The sequence below is a fragment of the Octopus sinensis genome, linkage group LG5, assembly GCF_006345805.1.
Source record: "Octopus sinensis linkage group LG5, ASM634580v1, whole genome shotgun sequence".
NCBI lineage: Eukaryota > Metazoa > Mollusca > Cephalopoda > Octopoda > Octopodidae > Octopus > Octopus sinensis.
In genome coordinates this window covers 89,471,305-89,493,012 of record NC_043001.1, presented here as the reverse complement: position 1 = coordinate 89,493,012, position 21,708 = coordinate 89,471,305, and the positions used below count along the sequence as shown (strand labels likewise).

At 36.3% G+C, this 21,708-nt stretch overlaps 2 protein-coding genes across 8 annotated transcripts in view; one reads left to right on the top strand and one right to left on the bottom strand.

Annotated features, from left to right (window-relative positions):
* Nucleotides 1-768: 768 nt before the first annotated feature.
* Nucleotides 769-12,470, bottom strand: LOC115212337 (nucleoside diphosphate kinase homolog 5). Its single transcript, XM_029781203.2, has 5 exons — nucleotides 12,164-12,470; nucleotides 9,328-9,533; nucleotides 4,323-4,423; nucleotides 1,168-1,286; nucleotides 769-858 (listed from the first exon to the last, which is right to left on the bottom strand). Exons 1-5 carry the CDS (start codon nucleotides 12,296-12,298, stop codon nucleotides 796-798), a joined length of 624 nt encoding a protein of 207 aa, XP_029637063.1. The 5' UTR covers nucleotides 12,299-12,470; the 3' UTR covers nucleotides 769-795.
* The window catches only part of LOC115211628 (fas-binding factor 1 homolog), a 38,021-nt gene continuing 28,237 nt past the window's right edge, over nucleotides 11,925-21,708 (top strand). For 3 of the 7 annotated variants that reach the window (XM_036502916.1, XM_036502915.1, XM_029780251.2), the window contains exons 1-6: nucleotides 14,192-14,915; nucleotides 16,423-16,447; nucleotides 17,481-17,506; nucleotides 18,752-18,780; nucleotides 19,650-19,749; nucleotides 20,921-21,125. In XM_036502916.1, the coding sequence (XP_036358809.1) occupies nucleotides 14,898-14,915; nucleotides 16,423-16,447; nucleotides 17,481-17,506; nucleotides 18,752-18,780; nucleotides 19,650-19,749; nucleotides 20,921-21,125 (403 nt within the window). In that variant the 5' untranslated portion in view covers nucleotides 14,192-14,897. Of the gene's footprint in view, nucleotides 12,156-12,587; nucleotides 12,724-14,189; nucleotides 14,916-16,422; nucleotides 16,448-17,480; nucleotides 17,507-18,751; nucleotides 18,781-19,649; nucleotides 19,750-20,920; nucleotides 21,126-21,708 lie in introns of those variants that run through there. The other 4 variants (XM_036502913.1, XM_036502914.1, XM_029780253.2 and 1 more) reach the window with 4 other exon arrangements.

The window sequence follows — 21,708 nt, the reverse complement described above, 5'->3', positions numbered from 1 at the left end:
CATACTCTCAACAATGTGCCCTTAAATATGGTTGTAGTTACAAAGACACGTCTGTATTTTATTTTTCTTTCTGTGGTGAAAAAAGTACTTTTTCTCAGTTTTTCAAAGTTCACTGAGGCAGATTTTCTACAGCTGGATACCCTTCCTGCTATTAATACTCACCAGTCTCCAAGCAAGGTGATATTTTTCTGTATCCAGACATGTTTATGCAGAATGTTGGAAATGAATGGCACTGCTTGTATGACAGTAATACACATCTTATACAAGATCAAGAGAAGGAGACACACATATATATATACATACATATATATACACATACATATATAACAGGCTTTTTTTGGCTTCCATTTACTAAATTCACTCATGGTTCAAGGCTATAATGAAAGATGCTTACCTAAGGTGCCACGCAGTGGGACTGAACCTGAAAGTCATGTGGTTGGGAAGCAAACTTCTTAATGATACAGCCATGTAAGTGTCAGTAAAATCTGACATTGGACTGATGTCCAAATATATTCTTCAGTCCTACAGAAAAAAGTGAACTTAGCACTGAAAGCTAACTAAACACTTGCTTCCTATGCTATGCTTCTGCTTCTTACACCAGTGTATTGTGTCTAACATAATACAGACGACTAAGCGGACACAATGATGTGATGGTGGTAACATTTTGGCTGGCAGTGAGAAACCCTATGTTCATCAGGGATCTAACCACGCCCTTACATCAAAAAACTTACTGTTGTGGATGTTTGGGAAAACAACAAACTGCATGAATGAATTTGAGATGTTTATTATTATCGTTTAATTGTGTTTCACTTGTGGCTTGTTGGGATTGTTTTCAATGAGCCAGTCAGCAATATAAGTCTGAAATCATAAATCAATAAAAGATTAGTGTAATATATTGATTGTTTCATTATTATTTTAATAAGCAAAAATGGTAAAGCATGGTACTTATTAAAACATATTATATATATGTATATATACGATGGACTTCATTCAGTTTCCGTCTACCAAATCCACTCACAAGGCTTTGATCAGCCTGAGGCTATAGTAGAAGACACTTATCCAAGATGCCAAGCAGTGTGACTGAACCAGGAAGTTGGAAAGCAAGCATCTTAAGAATGTATGTATTATTAAGTGAAAAGAAAGAATGAAATGAAATATGCTACTTACTATAGGATCTATGGGTTTCGCCTTACACAATTGTGTCAGTCCTTTTAATAAGGTTGGGTTTATATGTTTTGACATATAATTATCCATTGCTTCAGGAGACAGCAAATTGTCAGGAATGCCTGTAGAAAAATTCTTATATTTATAACAGTCAGCCTAATCAATGTGGAAATCTCTTTAGAATGGTGAAATAAAATAAGAACATCTCACCATAACACATGAAATACTATTATGCATGGTATAAAACAGAACAAACAAAAACAATATGAGAAATCCCTAATGATATAAAATTAACATCATTAAAATCAATCATATGTAACGTTTATATAATGTTAGTGTATACATATCTGTTTATCCGATATTCAAAAACAAAAATGGAAAAAGAGGAACAAAAATAGAAAAAGGAAAAGAAATATAAATTGTGACAGTACAAAAATTGGGAAAAAATAGTTAGATGGAGTTGTAATAGAGAGGGAGTGAGAGAGATACTAAGAAAGATGAGAATGCACCATTATATATATATATATGAGAATACATTGCTTAAGCAGTAACATGAAATAAACATTGTAATGAAGTTTTATGGATTTTAGATAGACAGACATAATGTAAGAATATATTTGTGAAATAAAGGAACTGTAATGCAGGGAATAAAATACGGTTCACTGACCTCTCGTTGTTGGTTGTCCAGCTGCGTTAAGTCTAAACATGTGCCCTACCCCTCTCACCTGCTACTATCAATCCCTGCTCACTCGCTTGTCCACTCACATCTGTTCACTACCACTGCCCCAGACCAAAAGAGGACGATGTTAGTCTTGCTTCCCTTACAGCCTCTCTCTCACTTCCTGTCCTGGTGGGGCTCGATGTCACAGCCCTTTCCTTCCTATTCATTTCGTCCCCACAATATCATAGTGACATAAAACATACTCTGGTTTGTATTTTTATGGCACTGAGGCACTTGGTTAGTAGAAAGTTAACAGTATTTACAAAGAAAGCAGTAACCACAGTACTCAGAACATTGTTGATTATATACAAATAGATTTCAGTTTCTGGCTACCAAATCCACCCACGAGGCTTTAGTTGGTTTGGGGCTATAGTAGAAGACACTTGCCCAAGGTGTAGTGCAGTGAGACTGAACCCAAAGTCACATGAAATCATGAATGGGAAGTAGGTTTCTTAACCATACACACATTTGTTGTTGTTTGTTCCTTCTTAAGCCATGCTTGGCTCATAAGGGATGGTTTCCTTGGTGTATAGGTTCCCCAGCTGGACAAGATGCCGGTCTGTTACAGGTGAGCTACTAGATGCAGGAGGAAAGAATGAGAGAAAGTTGTGGCAAGAGAGTCAGCAGAAGTTTGCCATTACCTTTTGCTGGAGGCATACGGAGCTTAGGTGTTTCACTCATAAACACACACATCACCCAGTCTGAGATTCGAACCTGTGATCCCTTGACCATGAGTCCACTGCTCTAACCACTTGGCCATGTGCCTCCACTACGCACATATTTATTAAATACTAATATAGATGCAGGTGTGGTTGTGTGGTCAGAAGTTTGCTTCCTAACCACATGGTTCCCGATTCAGTGGTGTTTTTTGCTACAGCCCTGGACCCACCAAAGCCTTGTGAATGGACTTGATAAATGGAAACTGAAAGAAGCCCATTGTATATATATGTATGTGTGTGTTTGTGCTCCACTGCCACTTGGAAACCAGCTTTGGTGTGTTTATCTCCCTGTAACTTAACAGTTTGGCAAAAGAGACCAATAGAACAGTGCCAAGTTTTTAAAAAAAATTAAGTACTAAGGTTGATTCATTTGACTAAAATTCTTCAACGTGGTGTCCCAGCATGGCCACAACCTAATGACTGTGACAAGTAAAAGAATAAAAAATGAAAGACACATTTTCACAATATATACTAATGCCGTCACAGTATATCATTGTGATATATCTTTCCAGTATGTCTTCATGGTATCTCTTCATAGTATATCTTTACAATATATCTTTTCCATATATCTTTTAAATATACTGTCATAGAATATTCTCACAAATGTTTAGCTTGACTGAGTATAGAACCTCGTCTGAGCAGGCCTAAATCAAATGCATTCTAGCCATTAGCCTCTCATCTTTGTTTTGAATAGGGAAGGAATGTAAGTCTTCATTATGTAATAGAATTATAAGGTGACAAGCTGGCAGAAACATTAGCACACCGGGTGAAATGCTTAGCAGTATTTCATCTGCTGCTACATTCTGAGTTCAAATTCCGCTGAGGTCGACTTTGCCTTTCATCCTTTCAGGGTTGATTAAATAAGTACCAGTTATGCACTGGAGTCAATATAATCGACTTAATCCCTTTGTCTGTCCTTCTTTGTCCTCTCTGTGTTTAGCCCCTTGTAGGTAGTAAAGAAATAGGTATTTCATCTGTCTTTATGTTCTGAGTTCAAATTTCGCCAAGGTTGACTTTGCCTTTCATCCTTGCGGGGTGAATAAATTAAGTACCAGTTGCGTACTAGGGTTGATCTAATTGACTGACCCCTCCCCCAAAATTTCAGGCCTTGTGCCTAGAGTAGAAAATATTATTTAATAAAATTATGTAAATCTTAGTGTGGATATACTGTAGAAAGCCAAAAACTGCAGTATTTGTCTCAAGAAAGCATCTCATATAGATGTATAGCGCTAAAAATCACAGGAATATATCAGTAGTGGACACAAAGTGTCCAGCAGCAACAGTGGAATTGCTAAATCTACATTTCTGCGTCTTTGAGCATGCCTCTGCTGATATAGAAAAAAATTGATTAACAAATCACTGGTGTTGCAAATAGCTGGCAAGCTAGGAAAATATTTGCTATTGGCAACAGAAGCAGTATTAGTTCAAAATAGCATTCTGTATACCTACCTTACTTAATGGGGATATACTGCAGAAAGCCAGACAAATATCTAGTGTGCCATGCCCATCCTAAAGATGGCAAGTTGTGATTTCTAGCAGGCTGAATGATTATGTACTCATGCTCCTATTCACATGTTTACACAATACATCTTCAGAGTAAGAAATCAAGATTTGGTGCAAGTTCAATGGGTGGCGTTCAGAGCCCTTACAATCATACTTCACTCATAGCAAGAAAAAAAGAGAGAGAAAAAACAAATCCACAAAAAGAAGCAACTTACTATCTGGAAAAAAGAATTTTATTTCTTTCTCAGCACATGTCATGTTCTCACTGCCATGGACAGCATTTTGCATGTCATCAGTGCCATAGACTGCACGGATGCTAGGGAGCAGAATAAAAGGTTATGTAATTATCAACTATCATTCTACACATGAAGAAATTATTCAAAAACAAAAGGAGGTTTGGTGAGGCAATGGCTAAACCATCACGAAATTACACTCATCATCATTTTTTTAACATTCAGGCATGGTGCAGACATGGCTGCATGATAAAAGGCTTGCTTCTCAATTACATGGTTCTGGGTTCAGTCCCACTGCGTGGCAGCTTGGGCAAGTAACTTCTACTTAGCCTTGGGCTGACCAAAGCCTTGTGAGTGGATTTGGTAGACAGAAACTAAAAGATGCCTGTTGTGTGTGTGTGTGTGTGTATATGTTCCCCACCACCACTGCTTGACAACCAGCATTGGTGTGTTTACATCCCTATAACTTAGAAGTTTGGCAAAAGGGAACAATAGAATAAATACCAGGCTTTAAAAAAAATAGTACTGAGGTCAACTCATTGAACTAAAAGTTTTTCAGGGTGGTACCCCAGCATGGCCACAGTCTAATAACTGAAACAAGTAAAAGATAAAAGATCCACTTTTCAATGCTTGCACAAGTCAGACAAAATTTACTGAGGCAGATATTCTACAGCTGTTACCAACCCTCACCTGGTTCCAAAGAAGGTTGTATTTCCCCATGGCCAGACATATATTTTGTAGAAGACTGGAAACAAACAACATCACTTGTATGACAGTGATGCTTGTTTACAATCATCACATGATGGCAAACAAGGATATACAAACACACACACACATACATATATATATACAACTATATGGACATGTGTGTATATGTGTGTGTGTGTATATATATATACATCATCATCATCATTATCATATCATCATTTAATCATCTCCCATACTGGCATGGGTTGGGTGGTTTGACAGGGGCTGGCCAGATAGAAGACTACACCAGACTTCTGTGTCTGTTTTGGTATGGTTTTTTACAGTTGAATGCCCTTTCTAACACCAACCACTCTGTAGAGTGGATTGAGTGCTTTTCACATGGCACCAGCACAGGTGAGGTCAGTTTTGGCATGGTTTTTATAGCTGGATGCTGTTCAAAATGCCAACCATTTCACAGTGTAGATTTGATGCTGTTCATTTCCAGTCTTTCACAAAATATGTCTGGCTATGCAGAAACATTACCATATTTGGAAACAGGTAAGGGTTGGCAACAGGAAGGACATCCAGCTGTAGAATATCTGCCTCCAAATACAGTCTGACCTGTGCAAGCATTGAAAAGTCTATCTTTTATTTGTTTCAGTCACTAGACTGCAGTCATGCTGGGGCACCACCCTGAAAATTCCTTGCCTTGCAAGTTACTTGGTGGCCCTGCTGGTGATGGTGCCACACAAATGATGGGCGTCTTTCCTTTTCCATCTGCTGAACCCATTCACAAGGCTTTGGTCACCTTGAGGTTATAATAGAGAACACTTGCCCAAGGAGCCACACAGTCAGACTGAACTCAGAACAACATGGTTGGGAAACAAGCTTCTTAACTACACAGCCAATATCTGTTAGAAATAGAAACCAAATCTCCTTCAAATGACATCCTACTATTTTTTTTAATGTGGTCCAAGACACACTATATCTAAATAAAGAGAGAAAGATCACAGCTGGAACATGTAGAGCTGACCAAGGACCAAACCACAACATGAGATTGTTAACAGAGCTTGTAGTTGGTCCCTTAACCTCCCTTAAATCACAGCCTATTGTCTTAAAAAAAATTCAAGAACACATGGATTAAATATTTCTATATACACTAAACCTGAATAAAAATGGGATGGTCACAGCTGGTTCATCAGCTGAATACTGAAAAGTCAATATAGAACAATGGGCATTGTTGGTCGATCAACTCTCAACCTGCAATTAAATCAATACTAAACTGGAGTTAAACAACAACAACAACAACAACAGCAGCAACAGCAGCAGCAAGAGTAACTATGATACTATTGTTAAGAAGAATAGGTTTTTATAAGGTCTTGCGTAAGAGCTGATTTAATTGACAAGGCAAAATCTGGTGATGGTTTCCATTAGCAACAATTTGTTGATAAGAAAGGTTTGTGGAAGAGTCCAATAATTTCAATTGTTATGAGAAAGAAATGATGATAATAATATATATGTGTATGATAATATATATGTGTATGTATGTGTGTGAGTGTGTAAGCCCCACTTTCTTGGCATTTTTTCTTCACGTCTAATGTCTCTTTTCTTATTCACTTCCTCTAACTCACTTTTCTCCATGAACATTATTATTCTTTTCATGAGGATCTCTGTTGTTTTTTTTCTTTTTATTAATAAACATATTTAAAATAGAGTAGTTGTATACTGTCAACTTAATGTGACAGTCCCATGAAGGGAATCACACCACTGCTATATATTTAGCCCTAGGAAGCATCAATGCTTCCTGTTGGCCTTGACACATTTCCTGTGTCCTTATGTTTACAAAGGGGAGACAAGCACCCCCACCCAGCTAAGCCTGCATCCAGAGACTAGTTTCTGAGTCTTTGCTCGTCATCAGTCTGGAGTAGCATGGCCTGCTAGCTGGAGTTGCTTTTTAGGGCTAAATAGCAGTGCTGTCATTCCCTTCATGGGACTGTCACATTAGGTTGACAGAATACAACTACTCTATCATACCACTACTACTTATATCTCTCTGAGATATTTAGAAATGTAATATTTCTATTTTTGTAATCAGTGGATTTATTTCACTAGAATTCTTATATGTTTACAAGAGCTAGATAGGCATCTCCAACTAGCAGGCCATGCTACTCCAGACTGATGATGAGCAAATACTCAGAAACTAGTCTCTGGTTGCAGGCTTTGCTGGGTGGGGGTACTTGTCTCCCCCTTGTAAATATAAGGACACAGGAAATATGATGCTTCCTAGGGCTAAATAACAGTGGTGCGATTCCCTTCATGGGACTGTCACATTAAGTTGACAGTATACAACTACTCTATCGTACCACCACTGCTTATATCTCTTTGAGATATTTAGAAATGTAATATTCATATTTAAAATAAGAAGCAGAAAAGCATAAATTTCATACATAGTTCATCATTTAATTTTGCTCAATAGTTGTTTCGGCAGCATAAATATCATTAATTTCATGATTATGCAACCAAGACATATAATTAATTTAAATTAAATGAATTTGAAAGTAATGTTTACCTAAAGCATTATGTAGTACTGCTGATGATCTGTGTAAACATTGCTTTTAAATTAATTTAATTTACATAAATTAATTATGTATCTTAACTCTGTAATTATGGATTTAATGATGCTCATGCTAATGAAACAGTTGTTGAGTATAATTATATCATTAAGGAAGGGCATCCAGCTGTAGAAACTCTGCCAGATCAGATTGGAGTCTGGTGCAGCCATCTGATTCGCCAAACCTCAGTCAAATCGTCCAACCCATGCTAGCATGGAAAGTGGACGTTAAACGATGATGATATATGTGAAATTTATGCTTTTCTGCTTTTTATTCTAAATATGTTGTGGTAAAAGATTGTTTTAGCTGATTATATATATAGATAGAAGTTGATTCTATTTCGATTTACTGCAATGTAATAACATTGGAGTTCAACAACGTTATTAATTGGGCTCTTAATTACTATGAATTCATTTTATTTTTTTTATGTATATATCAACTCTCTTGGTACAGATATATTTTAAAGGAATTATGAAGTTTGGATAACCCAAATTTGAAATAGATGATTCCTTTGAAAGGGTGAGTCAGGCAAAAAGGAAAATCACACCAAAGAGATGTGGGTGAACTCTACAGTGCAATTCACAATAGGAAACAGTAAGGGTAAATTTTCAGGCAAGCAAAAATGATGACATTTTCAGAAAATTGACTGAGCCACCATGAAATGTGACTTTCTTATCAAAATCCAACAACAAATGATAATAAAATTAATAATAATAATAATAATCCTTTCTATTATAGGCACAAGGCCTGAAATTTTGGGGGAGGAGTAAGTCAATTACATTGAACCCAGTGCTTGATTGACACTTATTTCATTGACCCCAAAGGGATGAAAGGCAAAGTCAACCTTGGTGGAATTTGAACTTAGAACACAAAGATGCTTAGCAGCATTTTGTCCAGCATGCTAATGATTGTGCCAGCAACAACAAAATAGCTAGGGTATAGAAAATGAAGAAGGTGAAGATAGTGCTAATTATAGTTGAGTCCTTGGGGACAGTATCAGAAGGCATCAAGAGGAATATGAAGTTAAATTGGAATAGAGTGCCCAGTAGAACTTCTACAAAAGGTTTGCCTCCTTGGCACAGCCAGAATAATCAGGAAAATATTAGATAGCTGAAAGGAACAGATAGCATAGTGTTGTAGGCTAGAGGCAGTGAAACTGCTACACATGCAAGACTCCAGGGGTTCCAACAAAACCTCAGTTAAAAAACAATAATAATAGTTATAATAAGGGGCACTCAGACCAGTAACAACCAAGTTCAAGAAATATATCAGAAAAATCGGAATTGACATGAGAGCAGAGCAAACCTCCAAAATTGCTCTGCTGCTGACAGCTAGGATTTTGAGATTGGTACTTGGATGTTGAATGTCTTCCACGGTAATTAACAACCTAGTATCAAAACTTATAATGTGTGAAAAGAGACCCCATGAGACACCTGACAAATGGCTGCTGTCCACTCTCACAAAATCAATCAGAGCAAACAAGACTGAGCGCTCTGAGAAGTAAAACAATAATAATAATACTTTCTTTATTAACCACTAAGATCAACAACAACAACAGCAAAAACAACAACAACAACAATAACAATGGTAATAATAATTTGTTTTATAGACCACAAGGGCCTAAAACATTTAGGACAATATTAAGTAATGAAATGAATAATAATATTAATAATAATAATAGTTTCTACCTGTCTGGATAGGTTTCTCGTGCATTGAATGTATTTGTAGGCCCCATCAGCTCCTCCCAAGTGGTGATAGCATTGTCCCTTGCTATTATAAGGCAGATAATGGGTCCCTGGCTCATATATTCCACCAGTTTGGTGAAGAACATCTTACCAAAATGTTCGCTATAGAAGTCGCTGGCTTGTTCTGGTGTCATGTGAACACGGCGTCTCTGAAATAAATAGTTGAGATAATAGTCTCTGATTTAGGCATATGGCCAGCAATTTTGAAGGGAGAAGATTAGTCAATTCTACTAACACCAGTATATGACTGCTACTTTACTTTATTGACACCAAAGGGAAGGCGCGTAGCTTAGTGGTTAGGGTAATTGGTTCATGATCGTGAGTTCGATTCCCAGACGTGTTGTATCTGTGAGCAGAACACTTTATTTCATGTTGCTCCAGTCTACTCAGCTCGCAAAAATAAGTTGTACCTGTAATTCAAAAGGGCTGGCCTTGTCACATTCTGTATCATGCTGAATCTCCCTAAGATCTATGTTAAGAGTAATTGTGCTGTAGACATTGATTTTATGAGCTGGCTGTTTTGTGGATCGGATCAACTGGAACTCTTGTCGTCATAACTGACAGAGTGCCAGTCAAGGGAAGAAAGACAAAGCTGGCCTCAGTAGGATTTGAAATACTGTAAAGGATTTTTTTCTGACTCTGTAACTTTTGCTAGTTTGTCACATTAGTTAATCCTTTCGTTACCAACCCGGCTGAAACCGGCTCTGGCTCTGAGTACAAATGTTTTGTTTTCATAAGATTTTAATTAAAATCTTCCACCAAACCTTAGTCACACTTTATGTTCCTAACACCTGCTGAATGATAACTAAGTTATTTTACTAAATTCTTTGTTATAATTAAAGTAATTGAAAGAAACATAGAGCATCTCAAAATAAATACAGTAACAGAAGGGTTAAGGTTGATATGGCTTCTTGAGCAGGTAGTTGGTGATACATGTATGTTGGGTGGGCAGTGTGTAACATTTCCTTTAATAAGTTGATTAGGAGAGGAGAGGAGAGGCAGTACCATGCTCTATAACTTGTATTACTACCTCTCTCTCACTCAGGTGACACTGATGCTGCTGCAGCTCAAAATATGCATCTAAAGATCAATGTGTGTAAAAAAAATCATAGATAGGAAGAGAACTAGAGTTGTAATCCAAGCTTTCCAACACTCAAGTGGTGGTGTTAAACATGAGGGTTATTTATATGCTAAAGAGGAGGTTACATGTTGATAAAATTCATTATCATCCTCATTGTCATCTTTTAATATATGATGTAAATTTTGCCATTTTTATTATATTGTGTACTATTTGGTTATCTGAGTTTTATAGTCACTTAAAGACTCCGCCGGTTACGACGACGAGGGTCCCAGCTGATACGATCAACGGAACAGCTTGCTCGTGAAATTAACGTGCAAATGGCTGAGCATTCCACAGACACGTGTACCCTTAACGTAGTTCTCGGGGATAATCAGCGTGACACAGAGAGTGACAAGGCTGACCCTTTGAAATACAAGTACAACTCATTTTTGCCAGCTGAGTGGACTGGAGCAACGTGAAATAAAGTGTCTTGCTCAAGGACACAACGCGTCGCCGGGAATCGAACTCACAACCTTACGATCATGAGCCGAATGCCCTAACCACTAAGCCACGCGCCCTCACTATTTATAGTCACTACAAGGAATGCGTCACTACAAATATATGTCTTACATGCTGGCTCTAGTATCTGCTTTGACATGTTCTCTATAGCTGCATGCCCTTCCTAATGCCAACCACTTTACAGAATGTATTGGGTGCTTTTTCATGGCACCAGCACTAGTGAGGTCGCCATGTGACTTACAAAACTATGATCTCCTTTGACAGACTGGGCTGCAGTAGAGAGGGAAACAGATTTGTGCTAGGTGATGAGGGGTTCAAGTATAAGAAAGGGCCAAAACAGAACAGCCTTCTTACTGTAGAGGAGCTAAATAGCTTGACATACCCATTTCTTCTTGATTTGTCACTACCTCTCTCAGGCCTTGAATTAATCACTTTGTGTCTCTATAAGGATCATCAAAATACTGACTGAAACTATTAAAACTATTGCTATCACCACCATCATCACCATTGTCTTCATTATTTCTCCATCATTGACAACATCACAGTCAATACCACAGCATGAGCTAATAATGGAGCTTCTACATAGTCATTCAACCTTCATGAATCAGCTGGTAAATCTCTTCTTAAAATATATCCTGCTATCTAAAAAAATCCAGTGGCACCCTCAATAATATAGTACTGGTCGTATAAAAAAGACAAGATGGTCTTGCCTGAAATGCCTTTGACATAGAAACGGGGGGCGGGGGAGCCTGTAAGTGATCGCTCGACCTGCAAGAAATAGTAGTCAAATCTTTAAATCTAAACTCTACCACCTTAAATAAAGAAGCAGGGGCGGACCCAGATGGAGGGTTGTGGGATACGTGCCCTCCTCAAGAAAAGAAGTGTGCCTTTCTAAATAATGTTATTGCGCTCTTTTCTCCTAGAATTGTATTCCTTCTGACCTTGTGCCCTTTCTTCGAAAAATTCCTAGGATCGCGCCTGAGAAGGATACTTTAAACAAAGTGATCCACGATATAAAAACAACAGATAGTCACGGCTAAAATGTCTTAAATTATAGATCTGTTGGATAAGGGCTGACCTAGAATATGTACTGAAAAACTCCACCACCAATACCATCACTACCAAACATTAAAGTGGTAGGCAACCAAAAACAGAAGGAAGAGACTATCAACATATATGTGCAACATTTGAGGTACTTACATTGACAATAGTGAAACCTGTCCGTAGAATAATATCTTCTATAACATCAGCATATTTCACAGCTTCTGGTTTAATGATAGCTAAAGTTTTATCAACATAGGCTTTGGGATGACATCTTTTTACTTTTTCAGTCATTGCTGAAGTTTTATTTCAGTTATGGTTCTATATATTCAATAAACACTCACTCTCTCTCTCTCTCTCTCTCTCTCAAACTGTCCCTATCTTCCCTCTATATTTTTCTTTTTCATGATATTACTCAACACTCGCTCTCTTATTTTCCTTCATATCTTTCTCCTTTTCATTCTCTCCCCCTATTCCTCTCCCTCTCTTTCAAACCCTTTGTCTTTGTCTCTCTTTTTCTCCCCCTCTCTTTCTCCTCCGCTTTATCTTTCTCATTCTTTTACTAATCGTTCCCTTCTTTCCAACATTGTTGTGTTAGTAGTTGCTATGACAGCAATGACGTAGCAGCGAGCGAAAAATGTCAGTTGTGACTCTATCATAAATAAATGGACACCACCAACAGTAACAGCTACCATCCTGGGGCCGGTGTCTGAAATCAGGTGAAGTTCAATTATACATAATTATACCGTCTGTCTGCTTTTTCCTTATCTAATAACAACTTATCTTTGTTTTAATATTATTTTATAAATTCGAAGATTTAACTTTTCAGTTAAAATAATGATGATATGTCTGATAAAAAATATTTCAAATATTTTTTTACTTCAATAATATAAATCTGTATTTGAACTTTCTATCTCTTACTTTGGACATATTTCATCATAAATTGATACGTATTTTAAATTTTGTTAGCATAGTTTATATATAGTTTCCTTAATTGAAACAAACTCACCAAGTTAACCGAATATGGTGTTACAACACCAAATACACAGATTTTAGTTTAAATTACAGTAGCATTTATTGCTAAATTAATGAAGTTATTGTTTAACTTTACGATAGTCTTGATCCAACAAACATATGATCAAAGACATTCCAGATGTCACTGTCCCGTGTTTTGAGACTGTAGGATGAGGAGGCATAACTACAGTTTGGCACCCCACCCCTGTTATGCTGGATGTGATTTGAGGGAAATTAAGTTATTTCTACCAGGTGATCATTACTCATTCTATCAAGTCTGTTACAGCCCTGTAAAATAACAGACGATAATGAACTTTTGGATGTCAAGCTGGAATACCTAGAAGTAAAAGCATTTGATTCTGACTATTAAAAAAATCGAAATTAGATTTAAATTTATGCAACAAAAAAAATCGTTTTTAACTATGTATATTGTACAAAATTAAATATATATGCAATATTTATAATGGACAATTATTATTATAAATATTCAAAAGTAAACAGGAAGAAAATGCAGAAATAAAAAGAATAAAAGAAAAAAGAAATCAGTAAAAAGATGCAAATGTTTCTGAGGTAAATCCTGTCAAAGTTAACTTTGTCTTTCATTTTGCACCCTGGGGGACAATAAAATAAAGTACCAGTTAAGTACTGAGAACGATGGTATCGACCAACCCCTTTCCTAAAAATTGCCGGCTTTGTGCCTAAATCAGAAACTATTTATCCAATGCAACTAGTAACAGTCTGTGTCGTCGGCAAATAGTGAAAACCAAATAGTGAAAAGTTTGTGAAGTGGAATAAACTATGTTGTTATGAAGGAAAAGAAGACATTTCGTGGGGAAAAACAAATCTTTGTAGAAGAGAGATGCAATGTTTTCCTCACACCAAAATTATTTTGTTTTACTCTTATGAACTTTCCGTAAATATTGACGTAATTAATGTCATTGATCTGGTAATTTATTTTGTTACGTCTATGGAGAGTCATCATGCCACTATAATTAACACACACACACTGGTTCAATTCCTCTCATTTATTAAATAACCAATTTTTTTTGTCAAAGCTCTTTCGTTGCATTTTTTTGCAACCGTCTCAGTGACTATCGACTCTGTCCGTTCATTTTGTTACATTTTTAGGGTATCCTCCACTTTAACGATCCTAAATTCCATCTGCATGTGTTTCATTGTTGGTCCCCAGTTCTTTGGGAAGTAAATAACAACAAAATATACATAAATACATGTATACATATTTAGGGCCAATTTTGAATTTAGGAACGTAAAAGCGCAGATACCCCATTATATCGTTTGGTCATGAATTTGTTGTGGCAGCGATGGACCCTATGTTCCAGGAAGACATTTCTACCGACACCGGTTCACTTAGGGACCTGGTTAATTAAGTTGTAAACTTTTGTTAATTGTGTATCTAAGTCGGGAATTAATGACGTTTCACTGATGTTCGTGTCTTTAAAAATTCGTCAGAAAGGAAACAAAAGGAACAATATCTCTACACAAAGTTTTAGGAAATTATAACTTGTTGATTTACATCGGCCTACCTTTTCTGCATATTAGAAGGGAACTTTTATAACGAATGTTCTAATATCTAACAAGTTTATTCTGTAATTAGTTTGTTGTCTGTGACTCGACATCCTTTATTGGTAATCGATTCCCAGTTTCCATGGCTCCTAATCTTGTCCTGTATGTTCCTTCAATAATTTATACGAATGGCCTCTTGTTGATCGATGGAATTCTCACATATCTTTGTTGAGATTGATTTACATTGTTGATGCTATTGTGAAAAATCTGACGTTAGTCTCATAAATCTGTAGCATAAGTAATGGAAATCGATTACATGATCAGTGTAATTAGTTCCCTGTGAGGTGTGACGACGATGCGGTTTCAATTCATGGTTAGTATTCCTTCATTTATCAAAAGAAACCAGTAATTCGGATGGATTCTTTGCTCGCTGCATTTGTTTAGAGGTTCGAAATTTAAAATTTAAGATGTTTCAAATCATTTTCTGTGTTTATATAATTGTATTTATTTTGTCAGAATTTAAATTGAACGAAAGTCATTGAAAAAATAAACTAAGGTTTTAAAAATGAAATTGAAAACTTAAAAATTTCATTTCTTTTGTTTTGATTGATTGGTACAGGGAATTTCCCTTGTGAAATTTCCTAGAAATTTTTTTTTTTTTTTAGTATTTTGTTTTTATATTCAAATTTATAAGTTTGTCAAAAGTTGAAAACGAAGAATCAACATCTGTAATGAAATTTTATAATTAAAAATGTTTTTTAAAATTGGTTTGCCTTAAACGGACGAAATTTTTTTTTAACAACTAATCAATTAAATTGTAAAAAATGAGATATGTGAAATACAATTTAAGTTTTCAAAAATGCATCTTTTTACTACAAAATTGTGCGCGGTGGGGGTAGGTGCGAAGTTTCTTTAGAACTTTTTTTTTTTTGTACCACGAATCGGAGGATCACGAGCATAATAAAAGACAATAAAGTTCATAATATATAATTTAATTATTACATATATAATGCAAAAAATACTCCACAGAAAGCAATAGTCAATAAAATAGAAATTAAACTTTAAAATTTATTCTTTCTATGCGGTTCAGTTCGAAATGATTCATGCCCCGGTGATTAGTGACCCCCTGATGTAGATGATAATGTTTAACATTTACACAATACCTCATATTTTGTAGGGTGTGGAGCACTGTTGTTGGAAATAACTTTGTATTTGACTGACAGTTATTTATTTTAGGAACTTTGCCTTTCGTTTCTCTGGATTAAATTTCATACAGTAGTTTGGTCTCTGACCCCTGAAACTGGTGAAAATCGTCATCTGATGAGAGACCTCAGCCCAAATGTTTGCAACAGGGTGGCCCCTGCCAAAGGCACCGAAGTACTATGTACTGGTGTTAAACTAGACAATAGATTAATTCAACTATATCCTTGTGCCAGACTGAAGCAGTAGAGTAGCAGACAATGGCTTATATTTAGGTTTGTCTTTCATGTTCTAAGTTTAAATCCCACCAAATTCAACCCTAAAGGATCAATAAAATAACTACTGGTAAAGTTTAATCACCTTATACCTCTTCCCAAAATTTGGGTCTTGTGTTATTATTTAAAGTAAAGTGGCAAGCTGGCAGAATTGTTTCCATGCTGGACAAAATATTTAGCAGCAGTTTTTCTGGCTTTACATTCTAAGTTCAAACTCCGTTAAGCTCAGCTTTACCTTTCATACTTTTCAGGTCAATAAATTAAGTACCATTTGAGCACTGGAATTGATGTAATTGACTTATCCCCACTCCTAAATAAATTGCTGGCCTTGTGCGAAGATGTGAAACTATTATTAATATTGAAATTTATGTAATTATTCTACTAAATTTCTTTTAACTATTTCAGCCACAAGTCAGCAGGATGGTCACACGTAAGTAAATATTTTTATATATTTTTAAAATTTTATTTTCAACTCAATGAGGAAGGATAGCATCTACAGTCATTTCAGGCCATTTGAGACTAGGTGTTGGTGATAATTAAGTGCAATTAGTATGATTTATGTTCAAGTTGAATTATTAGGGATTAACTGTGAGTGAGAAAATACATCTTAAGAGAGTTCCAGAGAGAGATAACTCTCAAGATGTACAGAATAAAAAAAAGTGTTTAATACTAAGTTAGTAAAGTGGGACATGCCAGATGCAAAATGATAAAATTAGATCTGTATTAAATGGGATAAGATACAGATGGTATATAGTCAACAACTTCAGTGATGTAGAGACCATGCATTTAGTTACATTCCCTTTTATATTGTGTTCAGATCCTTCTGGGATCAATTCTGATTTTCATCTCTCTGTGATCCATAAATTAAGTAGTGATAAGATGCTTATATAAGTACCTTATAAAGTGCTGGCATGGATGTGTGATTAAGGAGTTCACTTAGCAACCACATTTTCAGGTTCAATTCCACTGCAAAGCATCTTAGACAAATGTCTTATACTATAACTCCAAGTTAACTAATTGACCAAAGCCTTGTGGGTGGATTTGATAGACAGAAACTGAAAGAAGTCCATTATATATATATATATATAGTGTAAGTATGTTTGATTCTTCATGTCTTGATATTGCATGATAGGTGTAGATGAGTGTCCCCCTCATACAAGTGCATCCTTTATTTCCAATCTTCTGTGAAAACATGTACAGTTATGGGGGAAGCACTACCTTGCCTGGAAACAGGTAAGGGTTTGGTGACAAGGGCATCCAGCCATAGAAAATCAGCCACAACAAAATTTTTTCTGACCCATGCAAGCATGGAAGCATAGACATTAAAACCGATGCTGATGAATATACTTGAGTACATTAAATTGACTAGACCCATCCCTTAAATTTGTTGTCTTGTGTTGAAGTTAGAAATTATCGCCATCATTATCATCCTCTTCATTATTATTATTATTCTTGATTTTCAGGACCTAAGACTGCTAGAAGACCTTTGGTAAGTAACATCAATAACATTAATTTGTTCTTATTTCCCTGTTGTACATTAGATACACTGAGAGGTCGTTACTGTCTAGTTAGTAGTATGACTAGTAATCTTTTGATGCAGGGCCATGCTTTTAGTATCAATGCAAATACAGCTAGACAATTCATGTGGCTCAGCATGATATGAACATAAAATAAATAGTTTTAAATTTGAGACTTTTGAATGTATTTTTTTTCATAGTTACACATATCATTCTGCTATAACGTTGGCTGTAGCACTTTACAGTTTGGTATATCAAAACAAGTCTACTAATGTGTCATGTCTAAAAGTTTACCACACAATGCCTGTAACAACATTTAAACTTATTACTTGTTATAAACTGAGTATCGTTTGTCCATTTCCTTAATAAAGACAAGGAACATTATCCAGATGCACTGAGCAACACTGAGTGGCTTAAATGAATGTTTGTTACTTTTTTTTACTGTCACATGCTGTCTAGTCACTTGTGACAGTGACAGAGTTAAAACAATTTTCTTTATCATCATCATTATCGTTTAACTTCCGTGGGGTCTGGGAAGCCAGGAGGCTGCACCAGGCTCCAATCTGATCTGGCAATGTTTCTACAGCTGGATGCCCATCCTAACGCCAACCACTCCGTGCGTGTAGTGGGTGCTTTTTATGTGCCACCGGCACAGATACCAGGGGAGGCTGGCTACGGCCACGATCGGTTGGTGCTTTTTACGGAAGCCAGTCAAGGCGGCGCTGGCATCAGCCACGTTCAGATGGTGCTTTTTACATGCCACCAGCACAGGTATCACAACTACAATTTCCATTTGATTTTTTGATTTTGCAATTTTCTTGTTAGCAATAATCAGTATCTTCATTATCGTTGTTGTCATCTCCACCATCACCATTAATGGTATAATAATCGCCTTGTTCAGCAATCATGAAATTAGACAGCTCTGTATGACAGCATCATTTTACTTATACATGTAATTTAATGTTGGTGCTTTACCATTTTTGGTCATATTATTCATTGTGTATTGGGTAATGATTACAAGACGATAATCTTTTTCTGAATCATCTTGACCCATCAAAGAACATAGAAAAGATTGACACCAATTTAGAGTTTTAAGTTGGTGGTGGTGTTTCCAGTTATCTCAATCAAGTTCTGTACTGTTTAATGTTGTTGACTAAGCTTCTATTGTCACCCACCCAAGATATCACCCTATTTCTAATTATGTTATATTTTGATAGGACAATGATAAACCTAAGCCAAGTATCAGGTACGTAAATATTTTCCTTTCATACCTTAATCTTATCTTTTATTTCTTTGTCTACAAAAGTTCTTCCCTATAGCTTAAGTCTCCTCTGGAAGCTCCTTCCTGCATACACTCTCTGCAAAAATCAGTCTAAACACAAGTTGCATCAACTTCAGCTGTCCAGAAGGATCTCAAGAGCTATAGATTCTGCACCTCTTATTCAGACTAAACTTTATATAAATTTACTATTCCCTCTTACTTTTAGAGTTAATGTTTTTGACATTACATACCTTTGACATTCAGCCAAAAAATATTACTCATTACAATAAACACTTAATTAGAATGCTTCCCTCCATGCATACACTGTACTTTTTTTCCTACTTTTTTAATCTCTTTCTAGTTATTTCCCTTCATTATAACAGTCTAGTGTTTCTACTCCCACCAGTGCATTATATTGTAGTGATGCTACTGTGTAGGGTTCAGCGCGCATGCGCAGAATGGGACTACTTCCGGGTGGCCACCGGAATTCTTCCCCATGCGCATGTGCGGGAAACGATCCCTAAGGCCCGCCAAACTCGATTCATTCTCTCTGGCCGTCAGCCAACGTGAACAGACGTGCATTTGGTAGACTCTGATAACCTTACCGACTTAGCCGCGAACGACATCGAACCACTTCAACCAACGAACAAGAAGCTGTACATCAGAAGGCTGTCGTTTTCCCATCAGATATATGTACACCATCGCAATTAATAAACAAACTGCTGTCTTTCACCGATAACCTGACTTCGTCTGTTATGTCTTACTAAATTGTATGTGACGGGATCGGATCGACACCCTTTCAGTGATACCGATACCAGATCCTGTTACAATATTTTCAATTCCTTTTCATTTAGCAGTGAAGATTTCTATGCAAACATGGCTGCAGTAGCTGAAGAAGAATCTGACTTAAGCTTATCAGATGTTGATGCTGACCAATTGGCTAAGTCATTGGCTGTAAGTCCACCTTGTTAACCCTTTTGATAGTATTGTTATTGAGTAGCCTCAGTATGACACAAAAGTTTCAATTGAAGTATGATTTAAGCCGTTATATTTTTTTCGCTGCTTTTGCCAATTCCTATGACTGTCTGTCACCATCCAATTCCATTATGAATTTGAATTGGAAGCTTGGGTCAAAGTGATTACACAACCATGAATGCTTTGCAGAGCTTCAAGCTCTTGATAGAGCTTGATGATCCTGACCATTAATCTTCTAGGATTTCTTCGCTCAGCATCAATGTAAGAAGCACCATTGGCTCAATTGAGCTTTTCCACTACCACTTCACAATCCACTATGCTGCAGTCCCATGACTTCGACATATCCTTGGCAGGGTGGCTGAATGGGTGCCTGTTACTATGCATGGGACAGTCATCACTCCATAAGATATTTTCAAATTACCCGCATACCCAAATTTGTAATATAACTGTCACCATTTTGTCTGAAGGTTTATGGTAGTGTTATAGAGTAGCCTCAGTCAATTCTGCTAAAGTAGAGGTTTGATACAGGGGTAATAAATCAAAATATTGAATCTTTGATACATATAACTGTTACCATCTTATCTTTACTATGGTTGTGATAGCTTTTGATGAGTGAAACATTTAACACTCATTCTTGGAAATTTAGAAGGAAAATTACTATTACATCAGTCTGGTCATATAGCTTGAAGGTTACAATGTTAGACTGCCAAACCAAATGGTAAGAAGTTAAAATCTAAGAACAGATGTTATTTTTAACTTAAGTACATTATTTTCCTTAGTATGTTTTGGTTAAACTTTTGGAAAATGATGGAGACAAATGCATAAATTTTTTTATGTCTATCTTTTTCATCACAAATTTGCTCATTTTCATGAATTATTGGAACAGTTTTAGGGATGGATAGCCACCTAACAACACTCAACCATGAAACTGAAATAGTACAGTTGCCCAACCCCTCAAATGCCTTAGCTTTAGAGCTATTCAACTCCTTAACCACAAAGTTTTCCAATCCATTATACAAACAGTTAGTATCAAACGAAAGTATCAAGTCTCTTAGCCTTGTAGCTATCTAACCCTGAACATTACAGATTCTAGGTCTTTGTAATAAGATAAAACAAAGTTGTTTTCAAGATGGTTATTTATTTATTGTAGGATTTGGATGACATGGATGCAGATCTATTTGGTGGGCGGAAGAAAGACTCTGACAGCAAGGCACCACAGAAATCAAGTTCAGCAGGTACTTCAGAGTCCCACCATCCTCCTAGCAGAGATGGGAGCCAAGATCAAGAAGCAACACAACAGACAAATGATGAACCACCAAAAACAGCTTCAACATTGAAGAATCAAGAATCAAAATGTAAATCACTTTCGAAGTTGTTTTCTTTTTTATCATTTTTTTGCACATGTGTACACGTGTGAGTGTGTATATGAAAATGGTATAAGTTTTTTTCCTAACACCACAAATTAGATTCCTTCAATTACACTATCACTGGCCACAACCATGATATCACTTGTCATGTCTTCTCAAGTACAGCAAATCACCAGATGTCTCAGTCTCATCACGTCCATGAAGAAGTAAATGATTTTTAATTCATTGAGCAAACTTATATGTTTATTGCCTAATTAGACAGGCACTATTTTCACTGACATTCAGGCTCAACAAGTCCAGTGTATTTACTAAGCATAATGTTACTAATCATTTATGCTGAAAGATCAACTCAATAAAAGAAAATAAATATATGAAAAGCTCATAGGCAGGCCAAGATACTCTCATAGAATATGACCAAATGAAATTTATTTTTCAGCATTATCTCTTTGTGGTCCACACACTTCCTTGGATCACATTGGTGAATAAGCTTTCATCCTGTTGCTCAAAAAAGTTATCAACAACAGATATGATGTCATTATCACTATGATAATGGTTCCCAGCTAAGTGTTTT

Coding starts and splice junctions, on each gene's coding strand:
- LOC115212337 (XM_029781203.2), bottom strand. CDS start 12,298: ATGACTGAAAAAGTAAAAAGATGTCATCCCAAAGCCTATGTTGATAAA. Junction 9,534..12,163: donor CAGGTTTCACTATTGTCAAT/GTAAGTACCTCA, acceptor TATTTATTTCAG/AGACGCCGTGTTCACATGAC. Junction 4,424..9,327: donor CGAGAAACCTATCCAGACAG/GTAGAAACTATT, acceptor TCTGCTCCCTAG/CATCCGTGCAGTCTATGGCA.